The sequence below is a fragment of the Periophthalmus magnuspinnatus genome, chromosome 15 (assembly GCF_009829125.3).
Source record: "Periophthalmus magnuspinnatus isolate fPerMag1 chromosome 15, fPerMag1.2.pri, whole genome shotgun sequence".
In the NCBI taxonomy this organism is placed as follows: domain Eukaryota; kingdom Metazoa; phylum Chordata; class Actinopteri; order Gobiiformes; family Gobiidae; genus Periophthalmus; species Periophthalmus magnuspinnatus.
In genome coordinates, this window is record NC_047140.1 from 26,244,718 (window position 1) to 26,265,106 (window position 20,389).

General features: G+C 39.0%; 1 protein-coding gene across 1 annotated transcript; it reads right to left on the bottom strand.

The window, feature by feature from the left end:
* Positions 1 to 6,143: 6,143 nt before the first annotated feature.
* fam83b (family with sequence similarity 83 member B) lies at positions 6,144 to 13,249 on the bottom strand. The gene is made up of 5 exons (XM_033979156.2): positions 13,075 to 13,249; positions 10,884 to 11,365; positions 9,724 to 9,888; positions 9,165 to 9,289; positions 6,144 to 8,207 (listed from the first exon to the last, which is right to left on the bottom strand). Exons 2-5 carry the CDS (start codon positions 11,337 to 11,339, stop codon positions 6,284 to 6,286), a joined length of 2,670 nt encoding a protein of 889 aa, XP_033835047.1. The 5' UTR covers positions 11,340 to 11,365; positions 13,075 to 13,249; the 3' UTR covers positions 6,144 to 6,283.
* Between the last annotated feature and the right edge of the window lie 7,140 nt (positions 13,250 to 20,389).

The following is a 20,389-nucleotide window of genomic DNA, read 5'->3' on the forward strand; positions in this document are numbered from 1 at the left end:
AATATGAATAAAACAACAAATACTAAAATAGATACACATGACTAAGAAGAAACACAACAACTCATTACAGTGAATGATTTATAAATGAACAAGACCCTCACGTATTGACATTTATCTTATTCTCGCACACAAACCAATCGAGGCTGTTTTTATAGAAACACACAATCCTGGGAGAATATAATTTTATCAGATCTACAAAAGTTTACACACTTCTTAAAAGTTATAAATATCTTGAGTTTAGGTTGGTCTAACTTTCATCCTGTTTTCACCATCACAACCAAAAGAATCTGGCAAAAAGTGATACAATAAATAGTCCTACAAATGTACAATTATAAATGAATCATTCAATTAAAATATGTATTAGTCATACACTGGTCTAATTGTTACTGTAGCAGAACCGTGACTACTTTCAAACTTAATTACTACTTTGATCAAGTGAATTATTTGTATTTAATTTAGGTATTTTATTAAATGTAACTTGTGAGTACAGGAATATCTATTTGTTATGATGAAATATTGGTACTCTAATAACTATGCTTTTAATAACCTTAATTTTTTTTCCATTTATTTGAGGGGTTTTTTTCTTTTTTTTCTTGACCTTGTACCAGGGGTGGGCAAACTTTTTGACACACGGACCACAATCGGTTGTAAAATTTGACAGAGGGGCCGGGCCAGGATATATATATGTATATGTTACATCAGAGATTTGTCCTGTAACATGCAGCAAAGCATGAATATGAAAGGCTCATTGTACAAATTGTTTTCCAAATACATTAATTAAATTAATAATTAATGTATTAAATTTCAGTTAAATAAACACAGCAGAAAAACTTTGAACAAGGTTTATCATTACCTATTTTAATATAATTAGGTCACATTCGGATTAATAAGCCCAAAGGGCCGAGAGTGGCCGTAGTTTGCCCATGTCTGCCTTGTACAGATGTACTGTAGCTCTTGAGGTCAAAATAAGTCCACTGCATGTTATCTGCATCTAATTATAAGTGTTTTATTGTCCAATAATCAGGAAGTTCTTGTTAGCATGCTAGATGTTGTTAGCATTACTGTGACAACAAAACCTTGGTCTGGTCTCTGGGAGTTGTGAAAAGTACTTATGAACTGATGGTGAATAATTTAGACTGTAAAAATCAGGTACAGTGTTTTTGTAGAGGTAAAACTCTTTTTTTTTTTGGTCAGTTTGTCTCTTGGAGTATAAGCTTTCATGTGGAAACAACAAAATGGTTCACTCTGCGCTGAAATGTTGTTTTAATATTTAAATCCATTTGCAGAAATAGAGTTGTATGGAATATTGTAACTTCAAAGACAGTTTTTTCAAACTGCATTTCCCCCATAGGGACATAAGGATGAGCCCTTAAAGTAACACCTACACCAAACTTTACAGTCTTCTACTTAACAAGACGAAACGTACAGAAGGATTTTTTAATATCTAATTCTAAGTCTGATTTATTCAAGTTTTAACACCAAAAAATGAGAGAGAATTAGAATTTTTAAGCAATTTTCAGTCAGATCTAGTTTACTCAAATGCTAAAATGTCCAAGACCCCCTCAGTTTATATTTTGTATCCAATTTGTCAACAAAAAGAAGCAAGAAATTATAACCTGGCTTTTTTCATGTTTCTGTTTTGAATGTCTCAAAAATGGTCAATTGTGGCAGTTTTTACACATAAAATGCCTTATTTTTTATACAAAAACATTACATGATGAAAAACGTGTAATACATTATTTTCCTTACATTTATGTGAGTAAACTAGAAAAGAAGTTTCAAACTGGTATCTCTCCCTTTTGCTTCTCCTGCAGTGTCTCTGTGTGTCTCAGTTCAGTGTGTTACTGAACTTTTTTAAATGTCTTCTGTGTACCCAAACAGATTTGAAGGTGGTGAGGGAAAAGCATGGTGGGTTAAGTGGCTGCCAACTGGGCGCCTGACCCCACATCTGTCTCTGCTCATACGCACATGCACCAGCACACAAGCAGAAGACAAATGTGAGTCTGTGCGAGGGTAGAGCAGAGAACCAGGAACTCCTGCAGCCAAATGTGCCAAACACCACACAACTCAACAGAAACCATGCATCATGCTTTTTTTAAAAGAACAAATACTATGCACAATTGATATTGGCCTTTAAATGTGCGCTTGAGGCATTTTATGATTTAGAATTTAACATAATGCCTAATTTAAATAATAATAATAATAAATCAGACATTATTTCACAGCATCGATGTTCTCCATACACTGATCTGGTGCTGCTCACCATCTACAGGCAGGAGATGGAATTACTATGTGGAAAACATTTACTAAACTAAGTAATGATGAACATGTCCGGACATGTTGATGTCAGCTTAGTTATGATATATATATGGGATTTAATGTGATTTAATGGCAGAAATGATTAGATCAAATCTGACAATGATTTACGGACTGTGCAGCTGTGCAGGCTCTTTGTAAAATCACCATCTCAGGAATTTCAAATGAAAAAACAAGTTTTGTGTGGCTCAGAGATAAAGGACTTTTTACAGTGGATTTCTGAAACCAGCGTGAATGATGTGAAATACAACTCCAGATGTGTTTTTAATGAAGAGACTATATTGTTGATATGATTAACAGCTCAAAAAAGTCAATTTAGCATCATATGTGTTCCTTAGCCCCTTAAAAATCTGGTCCCTAAAATGCCTGACTAAAATAAGGCCCAGTCCAAACTGAAACTATTTGTTAACCCTTTGGCTGGACTCTTTGTGAAGCTGAGAATGTAGTCTTGGTCTCTGCTGTGTGAGTTACTCTCAAGTGGGAACAAGCTTGGCACAGAATAAAATGAGATTTGTGTAGCTGAGAGTATGGTCTGATAGAGAGCAGATTGATTATTTGTTGGGTCCTGACAATTTCCATGTCAAAGCTGAAGCATATATCACTAAAACAGATGTAGGGACTAATTAGTTTAAAAAGTCCAGGTGGAATTCTTATTAAAGTCCTATTTCTTTGATTAGGGCTCTATGAATGAAGAATTCATGTAAGCCCTCACATAAAAATCTGATATGTATATGCACGTATATATGGTTGTGTTTGGACATCCCCGTTATTTGAATAGTAGCAAAGTAAAAATGGGAGGTGTGAGAACAGACTAACTTAGTTTTATGATACAAACACATTAAACACAACAGCTTTCTGAATGTTCTGATGGAAAAGGCTATTGACTCACAGTCCACACATCAGTTTGAGCAGTGACATATTCACTGCTCAAACTGATGTGTCAAAATCAATGACTCTTCAGCTAAAGTACACAGTATTGATAAAGCAGGCCTTTGATTGACAGCATATATATATGTCATCAGGGCCTGCTGGTCTAATGATAGAGCTGCTGTGGACACAAAACAGACAGTAGACATTTCACTGAGAATTGTGGACTGTACTTTCAATATGGAAATATAATTACTGCCTAATTGATACCTGACAGAATCACTTCTGTCAGTCTTTGTACAGAAGAGAAGTGGGCGTCAGCTTCATGTTGGGCAGCTCCACACTCATCAAAGCCACGCCATAGTCATCTTGAACTTGAGATGGATGTAAGTAACCTGCTAACATCTTTTGAAAAATGATATAGCACAATTTTTTTAAACGCCTGCAAACTGAAAAAAACAAATCAGGTGTAAAGAGCGTGAATGGTGAACAGCTCATGCAGGAGGGAACCACCAATTCTTATCAATTTTAAACCAGAAAAGACATAACTATTTTGGCTCTCACTCCTTTTAGACAATCAGTGTATATTGTATTGGATGTATTGCATGTTTATTGTATTATTGCATTTTGAACAAAAATGTCACAAAATAACATGTTTAATTCACCACTGCCATCTGTCTTTTATTATACCTGTTAGGTGTTCTTTTCCGTGTTTGTACTGTGTGTTTGCTTATCTGAAAACCAAATAGAAGCCTGTAAATGTGGATTTAACAGTATTCGACAAGAGGAGGTAGGTTCCTATAGCGTGACAGAGGAGTAGTGACTTACTGTAAAATACATATTATTGTTTGTCTTTTTGGATTGTACAATAATAAACCATAATGTAATACTTTAGTCTTATTTTTTTTGTTTTGCTGCCATGGCCATTCAGACATAGTAGGTAGTCAATGGGCACCAAAACCTCCACTTGGTCACACTTTATATTGACACTAAGGAAAAGTGAAGTGCCTTGCCCAAAGACACAGCATATGCACTAGGATAGAGCTAGGATAGTACAGTAAAATGACAAATCAGCCAATAATACAGAGCATAAATAATGATAATCATCTCTGGTAAAGCAGTCAGATTCACTGAGCCCAGGTTGGTGGTGCGATTCCAGCTCCCACAGATGAATGCTGTCATTGTGTCCTTGGGCAAGACACTTAACCCACTTTGCCCCCAGTGTCTGTGTGCAGTGCTGTGTAAATGTGTGTGTCAATGGGTGAGTGGTTCCTTGATGTAAAGCGCTCTTGAAGGTGAAAAAGCGCTATATAAAAATGTGACCATTTACCATGACCATGATTTACGAAGTTACGGCACGAATGTGAATCAGGCACAAAGGAATGTCATCACAAGAAGCCAGAAATGAGTATGAAGTTATTTTACTGTAGAAACAAGTCGAAATCTCTAGTTTTTTATGAGGTACCCCCAAATATAATGTATGTTTAGAGCTGCATATAATTCACTGTAGGTAGTTGTTTGTCATGGGGCTAATTAAAAGCTGGTGTTTAATTTATCTCAGATACAAAATCATGACAATACACTAAATCATGGATGGGCAGTTCATTTCTATTAAAATACCTGTATTAGCTTTGCCACGGTGGCAGGATTAAACATGAATAGATTGTTGAAGATGAGAGGGAAAGTTTCATATATTTGTTTTGAGTTTTACATGTGTGTTTTTTTTTCAAGATGCTGTTGTTCTAGCTCCTATAGTGAGATTCAACCCACTCATGACAAACTGGCTTCACGTTGAGCCCTGATAAAAAGGCCCTGCAGCAGATTGGAACCACACTTCTAATGCCTTGCTGCTATGAAATGCATACACTGATTCACTTTACTTTAAATATACAGTATGTGCTGCTAGTTAAAAGCACAATATGTCATTTTCTCAAGGTGGTACTTAGTATTTAGTCTGTTTTTGGCTAAAAAGTTACATACTGGGCTTTAAGTTGCTGTTGAATATAAAACACTATCAACTGAATAAAAAAAAAAAAAAGAGCTGATTTCAACTAGGATTTGGTAATGGTAAAGCTTTGAAATCGTCATACCAGTCATGCCATACCAATAAAGAGTTGAATTCATTCAAGGAACTATTGCCTCATATAAAACATGTCAAAATAAACATCTCTTTTAATACAGTGTTATGTTTTTACATGTGCGTCATGAAAATGTTTAATAATTCATTAATGTTACAACAAACAGCTTCACATGCAACTCTTGGCACAAACAACATATAAATACTTATTCCTCATCATTACATCTACTTACACTGGTCTGATTAAAATTCACGCTATAACAAGGATATAGCTTATCAGTGAGCAAGGGGAGGACTGTTCTCACAAATCCTTGAATCATCCCTGAGTGGATCATGTCAGGCTCCTGTGATGCATTTGAAAATGTGTGCACGTTTTCAGGCTAAAAAATATTATATTATGGTAACTGTGTGTTGAATGTTTATAATGTATGAAAAGTGTTTAACCTACTGCAGAGCAAGAATGGGCATGTACACGCCAAAGGTGCAAAACAGTAACTACTGCTGTACGTATTTTACACTAAAAGTAAAATACTCCAATAAAATAAAAAAAAAAAAAAAAAACAACAATATGGCAGCCTTGGTTGCCAACATATTTTTTTTTTTTCCTTAAATGGGGATAAATACTGAAGTATATAAGTAGTTTTTAAGGACTGGTTCAGGCAACTTACAACCATAAGTTTACTCTAAATGTGCTCTTATTTCTACATAAACATATTTACAAGCAGCATGATTTTGAGAAGCACCAACAAAGCCTTAACAATCTTCCTGTAACAAGTATTAAACTTTAAAGAGTGTCTGGCATTGACCTTTCAGTGTTAACACATACAATCCTCCACATCCATCTGAAGGACAGGCACTACAGTATTATATTGTTTAACTATACACCATATAAAAGACAATATTTACATATCAGTGCAAAAATACCACAGCTGAGGCAACTCCACATGTAAACAATAATCAAGTCATATAAAATGAGTCTTGAAAAATAAAAGAGAAATACCCTTTACCAGTTTACAATGACATTCATTTGTGCTTATTTATAAGGTTCCCCACTCGTTGGAAAAATTTTCCGATCTTATTCTCCTGGTTTCCGTGTGCAGCTTGGTGATGTTCTATGGACTTATCAACTTTAGAAAGACTTTTTTCCTGAGCAGATCGACTCCCATATCCAGAAGAAGAGCGCACTGACTGTATTTTTACATAGGAGGGTTCATATCTATTGTACATTTTCTGCTCAACATTACAATCCCGGCTCAAGCCACCTGTCTCGTAGCTAAACTGTGAGCTCCTGTCGGGAGAATGCATTTGTCTCTGAGAGTCAGATTTGACGTTACTAGAATGTGGTTGGTACCGGTGTTCCTCAGTGGCAAATCGTGGCTTTGAAGTTGCAAGCGGGTCCTCTATTCTGTGGTTTCTGTGGCGCTCAGGGCTTGTTCTGCCTGTGCTCTTTGTGCTTTGGCGATGTTGGTTTCTTCCTCGAGCGATTCTCACCTCATCCTCTAGTGTTAAGGTGTTGGTGCTTTCTTCTGATCTCACACTATCTCTTCCCAGAGTCCCAGATTCATCATCTTTCTTATCATGTATGTTCAGGAAGGATTTAATCTTTTTGGAGCTCTTCTTAAAGAACCGTTGCTTGTTTGTAGCGCTGCCTTTGTCATTCAAATGCTCTGTGTTGACATCAAGAGCTACAGCAGACAGCGCTCTTGATGGTGTATCCTGCCACATGGGACTGCTGGGACTATTGGGGCCAGTTATTCTTTTGACATCGTAATGAGAGACTGATCTTTGATCCTCATTCAGCGCTGACAAGTACCCTCCGTTGGGTGCATTAATCCCCATTGAGCTTCTGTTCACCTGCATTCTGGCAAAAGGCCCATACAACTGCTCTTCGTGGATGTAAGTACTGTTGGATCGAGGGTCAGCCACACTATGCCTTTTGTGCCAGTTTTCTGTGAATATGTCGGGATTGGTTAATATATGACTTCCTTTTTGTCTACCCAGGGATGCATAATTTGGGTAGAAAGGGCTTCGAGTGGAAGTTAATTTTTCATTGTTATCTAACATCTGAAGGCTTTGTTGTTTAAAAGAAAATTCTTCCTTGCCCATTCTGTCAGCTGCTGATGGACTCCACTGCATCGAAGAATAGTGCATCGCCGAGTTTGGTGATAAGCGCCCAAGACCGTATGAAGAATTGTCCATCTCCCCTTGCTCTGGTATAGTTGACCTCAAGACAAGAGAGGTCCTCATTCTCCCTTGCATAAATGTGTTGACTTTACCTGTTGGATCAAGTTGATCTAAGTAATCAGAGGACTCTCTGAGAGGGGTGTCTGTGTTATTAAGATAAGATTCAATCCTCCACGTGCGCATGAAGGCCTTTGTACTCTCCTGGTTTGGAGTGATTGGCTGAGCGGGGATCAGTTTATCTTTACTATGGTATGTCTGCCGTTTTGGTTGACTTCTTATCTGCCCAACGCTTAGGAATGCACAATTTTTCCCAGTATCACCTGAAACGTTCCAGTTGCTTCCCCTGGGGTGTAAGTTTGGAGGAATGTATGGATCCTCTCTTTCGCCTGCATAACTATGGCGTTTTTTGTAGTTATCCGCTGACATATGCGAGCTAATTCCGTTCTCTCTTATAGGTCCAAGTGGTTCTTCCTCAAAGTGACCTTCATGTGGATCTGTCAAGCCTAGACTCCTCTTTCTGTACACTCCCTCCATCGTGTGCCGTAACTGTCCTCCCCTCTCCAGCTTAGGGGCAGAATTAAGCACAGGTTTAGGTATAATGGGTCTTCCTTGTAATCCATTCGGAGAAGCTAAAGGGGTGAGTTGAGCTGGGATAGTTGATCGTGCGTAAAGTGTCCGAAATTCCTCATCATAGGATTTCACCAAATGCCCCGTAATCACTTGGACCATGCTCAGGTTGATCTTCTCAAAGGACCAAGAGAAACTGCACAAAAAAAACAAAACACAAAAAAACACAAAATTGTAACTATTTGTTTTTGGTGAGTCAGTATTCATCCCTGGCTGTGTTTACATGCACAACAAAAATCATATCATTTTCTGATTTCTGGAGTAATCAGATTATTGTAATGCCCTGCAAATAGTTCCAGCTGATGTGAGTAATCTGATGTGTGCAGGTTTTGCAAAAAAGGGTAAACTTGTGCAAAGACAAAAAAATCTAAGATAAAATATGAAAGATTCAACTTGTGCTTCTAAATAAAAAAGTTACTCTGATTGATTAACCAAGCGTTTTTGATTATCAGATTTCTTTGGTGCAAGTAAACACAGTGGAGGAAGATAACGAAGTACAAGTAATAAAGTGCTTTACTTAAGTAGAATTTTTAGGTATCTGTACTTTACTTTAGTACATTTTACAGTGGATACTTTTTTCTTTTACCCTACATTTGAGAGCAGTATCTGTACTTTCTACTCCACTACATTTTTGAACTACACTGAGTAAGTAAAATTCATTTTCATATGATTTGAGGGGTTATTTTTACCATGTTCTTGGTAACATCATGACTAAAGTTTTTGAATTTAAGCTTCATTTTTGTGCAAACAAGAATAAATACACAAAATTCAGATGAAAAGTTGATTTGTATTGTTACTGTTGACCAAAATGTGTATCATTTTTGATCAATATCTCTGCCTTTACACTTTTAAACGTTTATATTTACACTTTTACACAAACTAACAAAACTTCTGTGAAATACTTTTTACTCTTAAAGTACAGTTTTAAACAGGTACTTTAATTACTTAAGTAGATTGTTTCCTGTAGTACTTCATCCAGCACTGGTAAACACATACACCATAAAATCTGATCTTATTATTGAGCAATCTGAGTATTCTAGTTATCAGATTTTGACTGGCCATGTACCCAGTGTCTAGTTCACAGTCTGTTTACCTGTAGGAACCATACAAAGCCGTACAGCAGTCGAATAACAGAAACCTCTGCTCCATTGCACCATGAAATTTTGCTCCTGATTGACAGAGGTAATCCTGACCTTTAACTGTGCGCACCCTCATATTCTGCAGACAGAAAGAACACAATGACCAGACCCTACATGAAAGGCGTAATCAGAGAAAAAGGTGTCATTTTGATGTTATACAAAATACATGGCGGCTGTGCAGGTGAATTCTTTACCAAAGGAACAATACAACAAACTGCAACTGCAACTACTTTCCCACATAAATGAAATAAGGCTCCACCCTGCCCGCATGACAAACCAGCTGGAATGAGACATAAGGCTGAGAATTTCTGGCATTACAAAGTAAACACTGCATGTACTTTAAACTCTTGAGAGAGTATGCTTAAGGTTAATATTAGGGAACCTTTATTTATTCAACAATGGTTAAATTTCAGTGTTGCAATGAAAAATACAAAGTTACAAACAGAGTGAACGGAAAGATAAAAGTGAAAAATGAAAAAAGTGGCAAAATGATTGACTTTTATAAATGCATACCCTGAGCTGTTGGATTCTCACGTCTTGATTTTCAACCATGGAGAGGAAGTTGTTTAAATTGAAATGATTCAAGAGCACATAGACCGCCACTCCTCGTAATGAAGCCTCCACAATATCTTTAAAAATATCCACATCTGTGAACTTATCCATGACAATCGCAATGACCTGCAAGGACAAAAGAGGAAGAAATCAATGTGACTTAAGCATTTGGAACACGTTAAAACTGTTAATTACTGAGAATATGTGAAGTATATGGGTAGTAGATGTGTACATTTTCTAAAACGTTTTGCATATTTCAGAGTTTGAAAAAATAAATAAAAGAATGATTCTGTGACAAGAAATGCATGTATAGATTTGTGAGATTGATTTCATTTGGTTGATTGTGAACAGCTTGGGCCTATCCCAGAAAGTGTGGGTGGTATACTCCCTGATCTATATTAGTCACTGCTTACTCAAAGACATTGTGTTTATTTAATATCTTTCACTTCTACTGCACCACACTTTTTGCTGCCTGGACAAGAAGAAAAGCTAAGAACACACTCAACTAGGTTCACGAGTATAACTGCTTGTCATTTAGTATTATTAGGTAGTTGTTTGAAAACTCTTGTAGTCTCAGAAAGGCAGAGTAATCGTATTTCATTGCTGATTCTTTTTGCGAGTGCAGCCATTTTCCCTTAATTGCAGTTTTGACAACCCGAAAGCTGGCTCTCTCATATCTCTACATAATATTTGAATCACTCAGTCTTGTTCTGCAGTAATTAGAGGGAAAGTGGAGACATGATATGACATGATTTTCAAGTTTGATTTGTCAATTGAGCTGAAATTTAGCATTACACCTGATGACCCAGTAACTAGAAGTACCGTTCTCTCTGAAGAAAGCGACAACTATGGAAAGAATAGAGCAATATAATTTACAAGCTAGTGTGTGGCTGTTCCTTCACTGTCTGTAAGTTGCAAAACCAGATTTTAACATTGTCTTGCTCACTGGATGACACATACAGCAGTGCCTGGAGGGGCTAAACACTCAGCATAGTTCTGCAGTGAAAAGCACACTTCCCCTAATTTGAGCTCTATGGGGCAACGCTGACAGCTGAGGCAGTCCCTGAGCCAATTTGCAACGCACATCCCACATATAGAAGGCTGAGTGCCATTTTCATTACCTGCCTGGCATCCTGAATGTGTTTCCGTATCACCTCTTTGATAGTGGGATTGTTTTGCCGGGGAGGGTGATAAAGCAGATCTATATTTGTTTGAAGTTTTTCGTGTCTGACGTCTGGCCATCCTAAATCCAAATCCGGCGTCTCCACATCGGAGTGCATGGGCCAGTAAGTCCCCGAAGATGACTGGCCATCACTGTGGTTTTGAATATTAATTTCCTCAGGTTGGGTCGGGGGTTTGGGCAGCTCTGCGTGCGTCGTTATAAAAGTGAGCTCATCTTCTGAAAGAAAATTCCCCACGCGTTCACCTTTGAGAAACTCTCGGTAACTGTCCCGACCGCCACTCAATAGGCGATCGATAGCCAGCCGATATGCCTCCTTATAGTGGGGCTGTATGTAATCATCAGCTTTAAATTCTCCTCTCAGGGAAGACAGCAAGGAGAAGTCCGAAGAATCCATTAGCCCCCCTGTTCTTTCAGTCAGGCCTGTCAAAAATAATGGAAATCAATAATGAAGTTGTCAAGCGGGAAAAATACAAAACAAACATTCACTGCCTCATTTTGTCTTGTAGTTTTACAACAGAGGATAAAGGCAAAAGCTGGGGAAAGATACACTCGCACGCAATATGTATTTGATCTGAATCTGACAAGAGAATTGAAGTTAACAAGAATTACCATCTACATTACCTACATTACGCAAAATTGACTGAGCTTTTAGCCATGTTAGAATGTTGTTTCCTCCTCAAAAACATACCTGGAGTTATGTTTTGATTCATTCACACATGTCTGATTAACCCTTGGCATTTACAGTAACTTTGATGATTGCTTTGTCTGGAATGTTCCACAGTATGAATTATTAACTATCATCACGGAAAAAAAGCAGATTACAGCACAAAGTTACAGGTCGAATCTTAAGAGAGTTGACCCTGCTCACAGTAAGAAGATATGTTTTTTGAGGTATTTTTGAGCTATAAAAACACTTAAATGCCTGAAAAGTACCAGAAAAGTTACATGCTGCAGCTCTACATTAAGTATTTCACGTGTATATGCAAGTAACAAGTTCTATGTCCTCTCACTTTGTGTTTGCAATATACAGAAGTACTCAATAAGCTCGTGTGTATTTTGTTCACTGACAGCGGTAATAAATCTCTTTCTGATTTTGACACTATGGACCAACAAACCCACTACAGCAATTTATTACATCACATACAAAACTGACAAAGCTATGTCATTTAAGTTGAAAGCTTACTGTGAACAAGTGAATTAATATTATAAGCTGTTATCACTGACCAAAGATGATGAACACACAGTTGTCTCAGTGTTTTCTTTGGCTCATGCATCGTTCTTTGCATTTAATTGCAGAACACTGTGCACAGTTACATTCACTGGAAAATATGACGTCACATATAACATGTCAGATCATGAAAATCTCCTCTTTAATAATAGAAGATGAACCAGTTCGAGGTGGAAGAGGAAATATAGTCGACAACGGTCAGACAGGGGTCAAGTTTCATGTCAGCTTCTGCTATTAGGCGAGTATGGGGTTTCACAACCTTTGGAGCTGTTTGTTTTTTTTTACTGATAACGCACCAGGATTTTCATGTAAACCTATCACGTAGCTGGACTATTTTTATTAGCAGCAGCGAATAGGTGATAAACACAACACAGCATGCTTCCTCGTGTCATTTAGTAACATAAGTATAGTTTGCACAGTGAGGGATCTGCTAGTGGTACAAAAGACTGGGTTTATACTGTTTGAAATATTAGCTCTATTTTAGCCTCTGCGCAAATTGCTGTAGATTTAAAAGCTGTTCAAATCTAATTATACTGAGCATGTTTTAGCCGGTGCTATACAAAATGGTGTAGTGTCACAACAATTCATACAGAACCTGCCTGGCAATTAGCACAGTTGTTATCAGGTTACAGTTTCCTCACATAGACGTAGTAAACAACTGGCACGGTCTTGACTATATCTATAACATGTTTATATGACAACCTAATACACATTTATGGGTTTAAGTTTATCATGCTACATTGTACTGATACAGACTATAAGAGAACATGTGTTTAGTTATAAGAATAGAATAGAATAGAATATTAATGCTCATAATCTGTCTACTCCCACCAATATCCAGAGAAATCAGATTGCAGTATCAAAAGTCTAACCCCATCACTACACAGCAGTAGCAACTTACATTGAGATTCTGGACTTTGTAAACTCCTCTCGTTGCCTCCTCGATCCCAGTATGTCCGTGTTAGCAAAGTTTATTCATCTTTATGCTGGCTGTGTATAAGAAAGTTGCCTGTTGTCTGCCAGCTGGGAGAAACAAAGACAAGGAGGTGTCTGAACATGATAAGCAGTCTGCAGATAGAGGGTGTGGGTTCCAGTTTTGACATGCAAATATAGTGGCGTTTGAAACTGGCTCTGAGGCAGCCATAAACCAGTTTGAGACCTTTGGCCCCGCCTCTTTGTACCTCCCTCCTTTACTTACCTGTCTCGGTAGGTACATGCCTCTTTCCCTCCCTGCCTCAGTTACCGCTCTTCATAGACACATGCCTCTCTCTCTCTCTCTCTCTCTCTCTCTCTCTCTCTCTCCTTCCCTCCCTCTTCCTCTGCTTTACTTCCTCGCCTTGGTAGGAGCAAAGTTCACACTGACGAAAAATCAAGATAATGACAGACAGTAAGAGCCTTTGGTGACTACTTCAGGGACAGCGCTAATCACAAGGATGTTGAGGCCAGCTGGGATTTCACACACCCACAGATAATAGAGACAGAGCAGTTAGTGCGTGATCTGAATGGAGAATCATTTTTACACCTAAAACATGAATTAAATAGTTAATAGATGATTTACACCTTATCAGTCATGTCTAAACTGAAAAAAAAAAAAAAAAAAAAATTATGTGACTAATCATGAGCTCACAGCACTGTTCCCTCTAAACTGCGCGCGTGCGCAATTGCGCACTGCTGACACTTCGCGCACAGAAAATCTGTGCTGCGCATCAAAAAAAATCGAACCGGAGTTGAAAATAAAATAAACACACAACAATTCATTCTGCGCTATTTTTCAATGTGAGTCAGTGAGTGTGACCGGTGACGAGCTGCTCCAGCCAATTATGTGATTCACATACGTATTTGCGCAGCTCATCAACGTCATTGACAGGCTCCTCATGCGCCGCTCCCAGAGGTTTAGTTTAGCCGATGTGGAGTGAAGACGCGCTCATGATGCTAACGATGCTAACGATGCTAATGATGCTAATGATGCTAATGATGCTAATGATGCTAATGATGCTAAGTGTTTAACCCCCTAACGTTCCGACGGCCCTCGGGTGCACTGTCACGTACTGTTTTGCAGCAGTTTTGCGTTTCAAACATGACGAAACGGACAAAACAAAGGAAGTACGCGACCGAGGACACTGTGGATGTTTGTACAAGATAAACTAGAGGCATCTCGGACCCGGAGCGGTTCGTTTAAACCGAGTGAAGATCTCATGGTGGAGTCAGGAGCAGAGGACCTTATGATTTGATGGACTGGATGCTGTTCCTGATCGGTAAGTGTGGTTTATTCTGCTATTGATTGCTTAATTGTGGGTCAAATATATCATACGTAATCATTAGCATTAGCTAATGCCAATCTGCGAGTCCGAGCGGGACTCGATCCTCCAACCTCTAACCACTGAGCCACTGTCACAGAATGAGTGTCCCACTGTACAATCATGTACAGTGTGTTCTTAGTTTCCAGTGTGTGTTTGTTTACATTTTGAAGTGTGTGTGTGTGTGTGTGTGTGTGTTTGTTTGTTCACTGTTTGCAGTGTGTGGTTTGTAAATATATATTTATTTTGACCCATACCACTCGTTTTGACTATATTTTATATACAAACACACATTATATATTGTGTTTTGATATGATATATAAATGTACAGTAATAGAACAGCTGGGTGTGCAGATACAGATTTCTCTCAGTGTGTATTGGTCATTGATACTGTCACTAGTTTATGAGTTGTAAAAATCAAATGATCGTGTCATATACTGAAAAAGAGTTACTGGACTGTCTCCCAGACACAGTAGGACAATCTCACTCAGTCACAGCAAAAGCCTCACACAATGGCTTATACTCATAATACAAGTCAGAGCTTTATAATAAAAATGTTAAGTGTTTTCAACATTGGAGTTTACAGTTGGCTTGGTTTGGTTGGAGGCTCATGTTTTGCCATAGTTAAAATTTAATATTTATACTTCCAATAGCATTAACATACTACACAGGTCATGAGCAAGATTTTTGTCATTTTCATTGTATAAGTGGCTAAAGCACTTAATTAAAAGTCTTATAACAGAAATGTAAATGCGGTAATTTGATTCCTTTAACAAACCACTTAACTTGGATGGATGCGATGCAGCATGACCACAGTGCGCACGTCTGATGTTGCTCACAGTCGTCCATGGGACCGCTCAGGGAGTTTGTGTGTTTGCTCAGACTCGTGAAAAATTAGAGGGAACATTGGTCACAAGCCTATGCTTTGGTGCCAGTGTGGCATGTATAGGCATGAAATCAAGGGGAAATTACATATCAAGTGTATATTTTAATATGCAAATTAGTGGTTTCTACATTGTTGTTGATTGTTGTGAAGAACCCATTATAAACCCGACTGGCATAATATTGTTTCAGTGTTGAATTTACTTAATTTGTATTCAAACAGTAATTATAACCTCTTCATGGTCAAAGCTTGATCCCATCAGAAGCAGGACTGGTTAGTACTTTGAGGGGACTGCTGTGACAAAAACTGTTGTTGTGTCCTTAAGCAAGACACTTCACCCTCATTGTATGAATGTGGTGTGTGCATAGGTGTCAGAGGGGCCGACGGCACACATTGGCAGCCTCGTTTTCATCAGTCTACCCCAGAGCTGCTGTGATTACAGAAGTGACGTACCTTCACCTTATGGACATGACATATTGTCCTCTAGGATAGGTCTGCCTTGGGTCCATTGACGTTTGTGCTCGACTAATGTCTAAAGCTTGCTAGGTGTATGTGTGTTAGAGTTAAGCGTTTGAGTGTCTTGTTTGGTCTGGGTTAATGAGGTGAATTACGTCATATGTTTCTGGTTGCGGCAGATAGGATTGTTTTTGGTTAACTGAACTGGGAGAATCTCAACAATCAGCCCTGCAGCGGTTCACAGGTCACTCAGGTTTGCATGTAAACTCAGCAGAGGTAGGGAGTGACATTTGAGACACTTTTTTCATTTGATGCTAGTAATAAGCTGGAAGGAGTATGAAAAAACAACAAATGAATGCAATGCTGTGCTGTAGGTCTGAGGAATAAATTACTCAAAATGTCCTCACCAAATTAACCTTAGTTTGGCTGTGCACACCTGCTCTGAAATGCACATACCGGTAATTCTGTAATTCTTGTTCATTAGTTTAGCCGTTCGTATTTCATTGCCTCTGAAATATTAATGCTCTTGGAAATGCCTAAAGTGTGAAGGAGAATCTTCATTTTAAAAGAAAAAAATACAAATCTAATCATACTCACACAGCCACAGTGCTTTCTGTGAAATTACTGAAGTAATGAAATAATTCCAAACGTTCATCAAATGCAGATTTAAGTTGTTAGGCGTGTTCTTATCAAAATGACGACTGGATTCGATCAGTTCAAATCCTAAAAGTTTATTCCCCTGACAGTTACAATCTAATACAGGACCCGGGGTCATATGATCTATCCCTCGTGTGTGCAGCAGGCGGTCTGTCTGCTTTTCCCTGGCCCCGTAACATAAAAATATAACATGAAACATGAATATGCAAATATTATGTTGAGTAGGATGTCGCCCAGGTTCCTCCCTTCGGCCTCGCTCATCTCTCCGGGCTGCACCAGTCTATTTTTCCGGCCTTGAGTCTCATCCGACCACCCTGTAAAGGAGCGTCTACACACCCCAACAGCCTTCCCCAATTCATATCACACAATATTGCTTTTAGCATAGTTTCAGTATTATCACAAGATGCTCCACTCTAGCATAAACATTAGTAGCTGTCAAACAACATGATTCACCTCCTACTATGTTGCCTTAACTCGGTTAAAGAAGTTTCTGCAAGGGACCAACTGTCTCCCATAATTCACGTTTTACCTTTAACCTAATTTCAGTGTTAGTAGATGGTATTCAACTTTTAGTATGGTGCTTGTTAGACAACCTCCAAAAAGATACAACATTCAAAGAATATATAAATTCAGTATAAAAATGGTGATTACATAATAATATTCAAAACTTATATGATTTCAGTATCAAAAGATATATATGTATATGTGATGGCCCTAAGAAACTTTATTCAATCAATATGCATTCCATATTTTTGATATATGTGTTTGTAATGCAACTTAAAAGCTTTATTACTTGACATACCCTTCATTTCCCCCTTTTGACCTCTTCTAAGAGGTCACATCCCAGAGCAAGGTAACATCACGTGGCAGCTGGTCCCCTCCGTCATCCTCCATACTCAACAAAGGATACTGTCCCCTCTGGTCCGGACAAACTGCAGTGTTAATGACCTTAAGACACAGGGCACGAATGCAAGGCACACAACAGCATCCCACCAGTGCAAATATAGCAAGCACGGCGACCAATGAAGTAACCAATGAGACAACCAGACCTTTCCATTTACCCAATACATTATTTAGCCACGTATTCATCGGATTTTCCACTCCAGCCGCGTTGTGCATGTCCCTAGACAACATGCGCAGTCCTTCCAGAGCCTTAGACACTGACCCATCAGGAGCTGTGTTATTAGGAATAAAGGTGCAACATTGATCATTAAAAATATGACAAACCCCGCCTTTCTCTGCGAGGAGCATGTCTAGTGCCATTCTGTTTTGAAAGGCTACCAATGATGTTGGGTGGAGCTGATCGGCCAAACCTTCTACTGCGTCCCTCGTTAAGTTACTGAACTAAGCCTAAGCAAATTATAGTAAATATAATTGATGGGGTCCACATTTTTGTTTGGGGTGATTGGGAAAATTGCAGCAATTAGAGGTATATTTTCAAAGCCGGCCTCTATTTGGTCCGCTAAGTTATATTCATCCAGGACCCCTCTAGGAATGCCAATAGCATCAATATAAGTGGGGTTGTTGTGGTCCAGGAGTTCTGGCATCACTGAACGTTTAGCCCTCTGAGGGTGGGGTAGAGTCTTATTAAGGTGTCCCCAGAGGGTGATGGGCATAATTAGCCGCACCATAGCACCAATGCCCGTAAATTTTGCCTTCAACTTGTACCTCACTTGCATGTCTCCGCACAGCCAATATAGATCTCCCCGTATTCTGGTGTAGGGCACTGGATTTGGCAGCTGCACCACGTGTTCGCACCAGTCTTCTGGAAGCTCTCCCCACTGCAAAGATTCATGATCGCCTTTAGTAGAATTGAAACAGATATGATTAGCTCATACTGGAGTGAACATCGGGGGCTGCACAGGCTTTTTCTAGAGAGGGTATAATTTGGACAAGTCAATACATATTTCATTCTCTTTAGTGTTATTACTGTCAAATAGGTTCAACATACAATCATACCCATGATGATCGTCTAGGTGAATTGGCGCAGGGTGGGTCTTTAGAGTCGGTCTGGCCGATGAGCACACAATACAATCTGTAAAGTTGGTCACTTTGTATAGTTAACACTGGGGGAACCACCCCCTTTTTTAACAGGGCATTTGGAGTCTTGCAATAAACAACGGAAGATAAATCAAATTGGAATGCAAGGGATGGCCCCTTGGTGTCCTGTATGGTCATTTTGACATACTTATCACATTCTGAGATTGACCGTGGGTCAAGTTTTAGGAGAATCTTTTCCACATTGGTTTGTACATGTTTTTGATTTGCTTCCCAGAGAAGGATGGCGAAGGCAACCAGCACACCCACAATCAATATCACTACAATTCCCCATTTCCCCCTTTTGCTCAGGGGGAGCTCCATGCAATCTAAAATAGCTGTGTGTGAGTGTACTTAACCTTCCGCCAGGACGTATTACCAAACCATGTACAGGAAGGAGAGACCAAAGCCGAACACCACACCAAAGATTCAAGGGTCCACCGGTCTGGTCTGTGTTAGATGAAATCACTTATGGCCTTTGCCTTCCAACCGGACAGCCCTGTCGGTGTGAGCAGTCACTCTGTATGGGCCAGTCCAGCATGATTCAGACCACTTATGAGACAGAACTTTCAGATAGACCTCAGAGGGTGGAGGCAGAGCAGCCTCCTTGGTGGACACCTCCAGCCGTTCTTCCGACACCTGAGAAGAAAAACTAGATAACAGATGCCACAATTGATTCCAGTATGGCTTGTACTGGAGATTTGGAAGGGGCTCCTCTTCCTGTGGTACCAATGTAGCCCCTGGCCCTGGCATCAAACGTCCAGTGAGCAAGTCATAAGGAGAGAAACCAGTAACTTTGTTAATAGACTATCTCACTGCCAGAAGAGCCAGGGGTAGGGCGTGGAACCAATTAAGCCCTGAAGTAGAACAGATCTTAGCCAATTTGTCTGTTAAAGTGTTCAGCCCGTCCTTGACTTTCAGGATGATACACAGAACCAAATTTATGACACAGACCAAGCATTTTTTCAACCTTTTGAAGAGCATGGTCGTGGAAATGTGTACCATTATCAGACCTAATCAGAGCTGGAAAGCCATGAGTAGGAATATAATGATTAATCATGACCTTGATCACAGAAGAGTATCCTCGCGGTTCACAGAATAGGCTTCAGGTCAGATACATTCTAAGCTGTTTTTATTCAGTTTAGGTTAGTTTACCCTTACCAGTCACCAGGGGGTTCTCAGAGACTCTGGACCTATTGGGAGAGAACTATAGACTTACGTTAGTCAGTGCTTTGTAATCCAGACCTTATGAATTTGAAGATTTTTAAGGACACTTGTTTCAGGTTGGAGAGGAGTGTCCATCCTTTTCCTAATTAAGATCTCATGTAAAGAGAAATCAGGAATGCTGGCTGTGGATCACGTTGCCATCAGCGCTAATGGCAAAGCATCCAACCATGTCATTCTGGTAAAGTTCATGTTTTATTTCCCCATTTGCTCAAGTGATGAGGCCCCCCTCTATAAAATATAGCCATATGTAACAGTCTGTCAGTTGTCAGGTGGTCTATTGTGACACTTATTTGTCCTGTTGGTTACATATTTGGTACATATTTGTCATATCTGTGCCAGTCCAAATACTGAGCTCGAGTCAATAACCTGCCAGTGTCTATCAGTTCTATTGAATGTTCAGTTGTTTGTACAGTGCTGGTGGTAAATCCCTTCTGTATCTATTGAGAGGCATCAGTGTGTATTAGATGCCATAATTACTGCTTTAACCATAAATGTCCTTTGTTAATGTTGTCCAGTTTAGCTGTATATTATATCAACTGCAACCTCCTCGTCCAGTTTAGCCTTAAGTTATATAACCTGCAACCTCCCCCTTTTTAACAACTTTATTTTATCTGATCAACATTCATATAATTCAAACATTCATTCACAGCAATAATTTA

What these genes read in the sequence shown, in the direction of transcription:
- fam83b (XM_033979156.2), bottom strand. Translation starts at nt 11,339, where the DNA reads ATGGATTCTTCGGACTTCTCCTTGCTGTCTTCCCTGAGAGGAGAATTT. An exon ending in TGAGAATCCAACAGCTCAGG is followed by an intron (nt 9,290 to 9,723) that starts GTATGCATTTAT and finishes TTCTGTCTGCAG; the next exon opens with AATATGAGGGTGCGCACAGT. An exon ending in GCTTTGTATGGTTCCTACAG is followed by an intron (nt 8,208 to 9,164) that starts GTAAACAGACTG and finishes TTTTTTGTGCAG; the next exon opens with TTTCTCTTGGTCCTTTGAGA.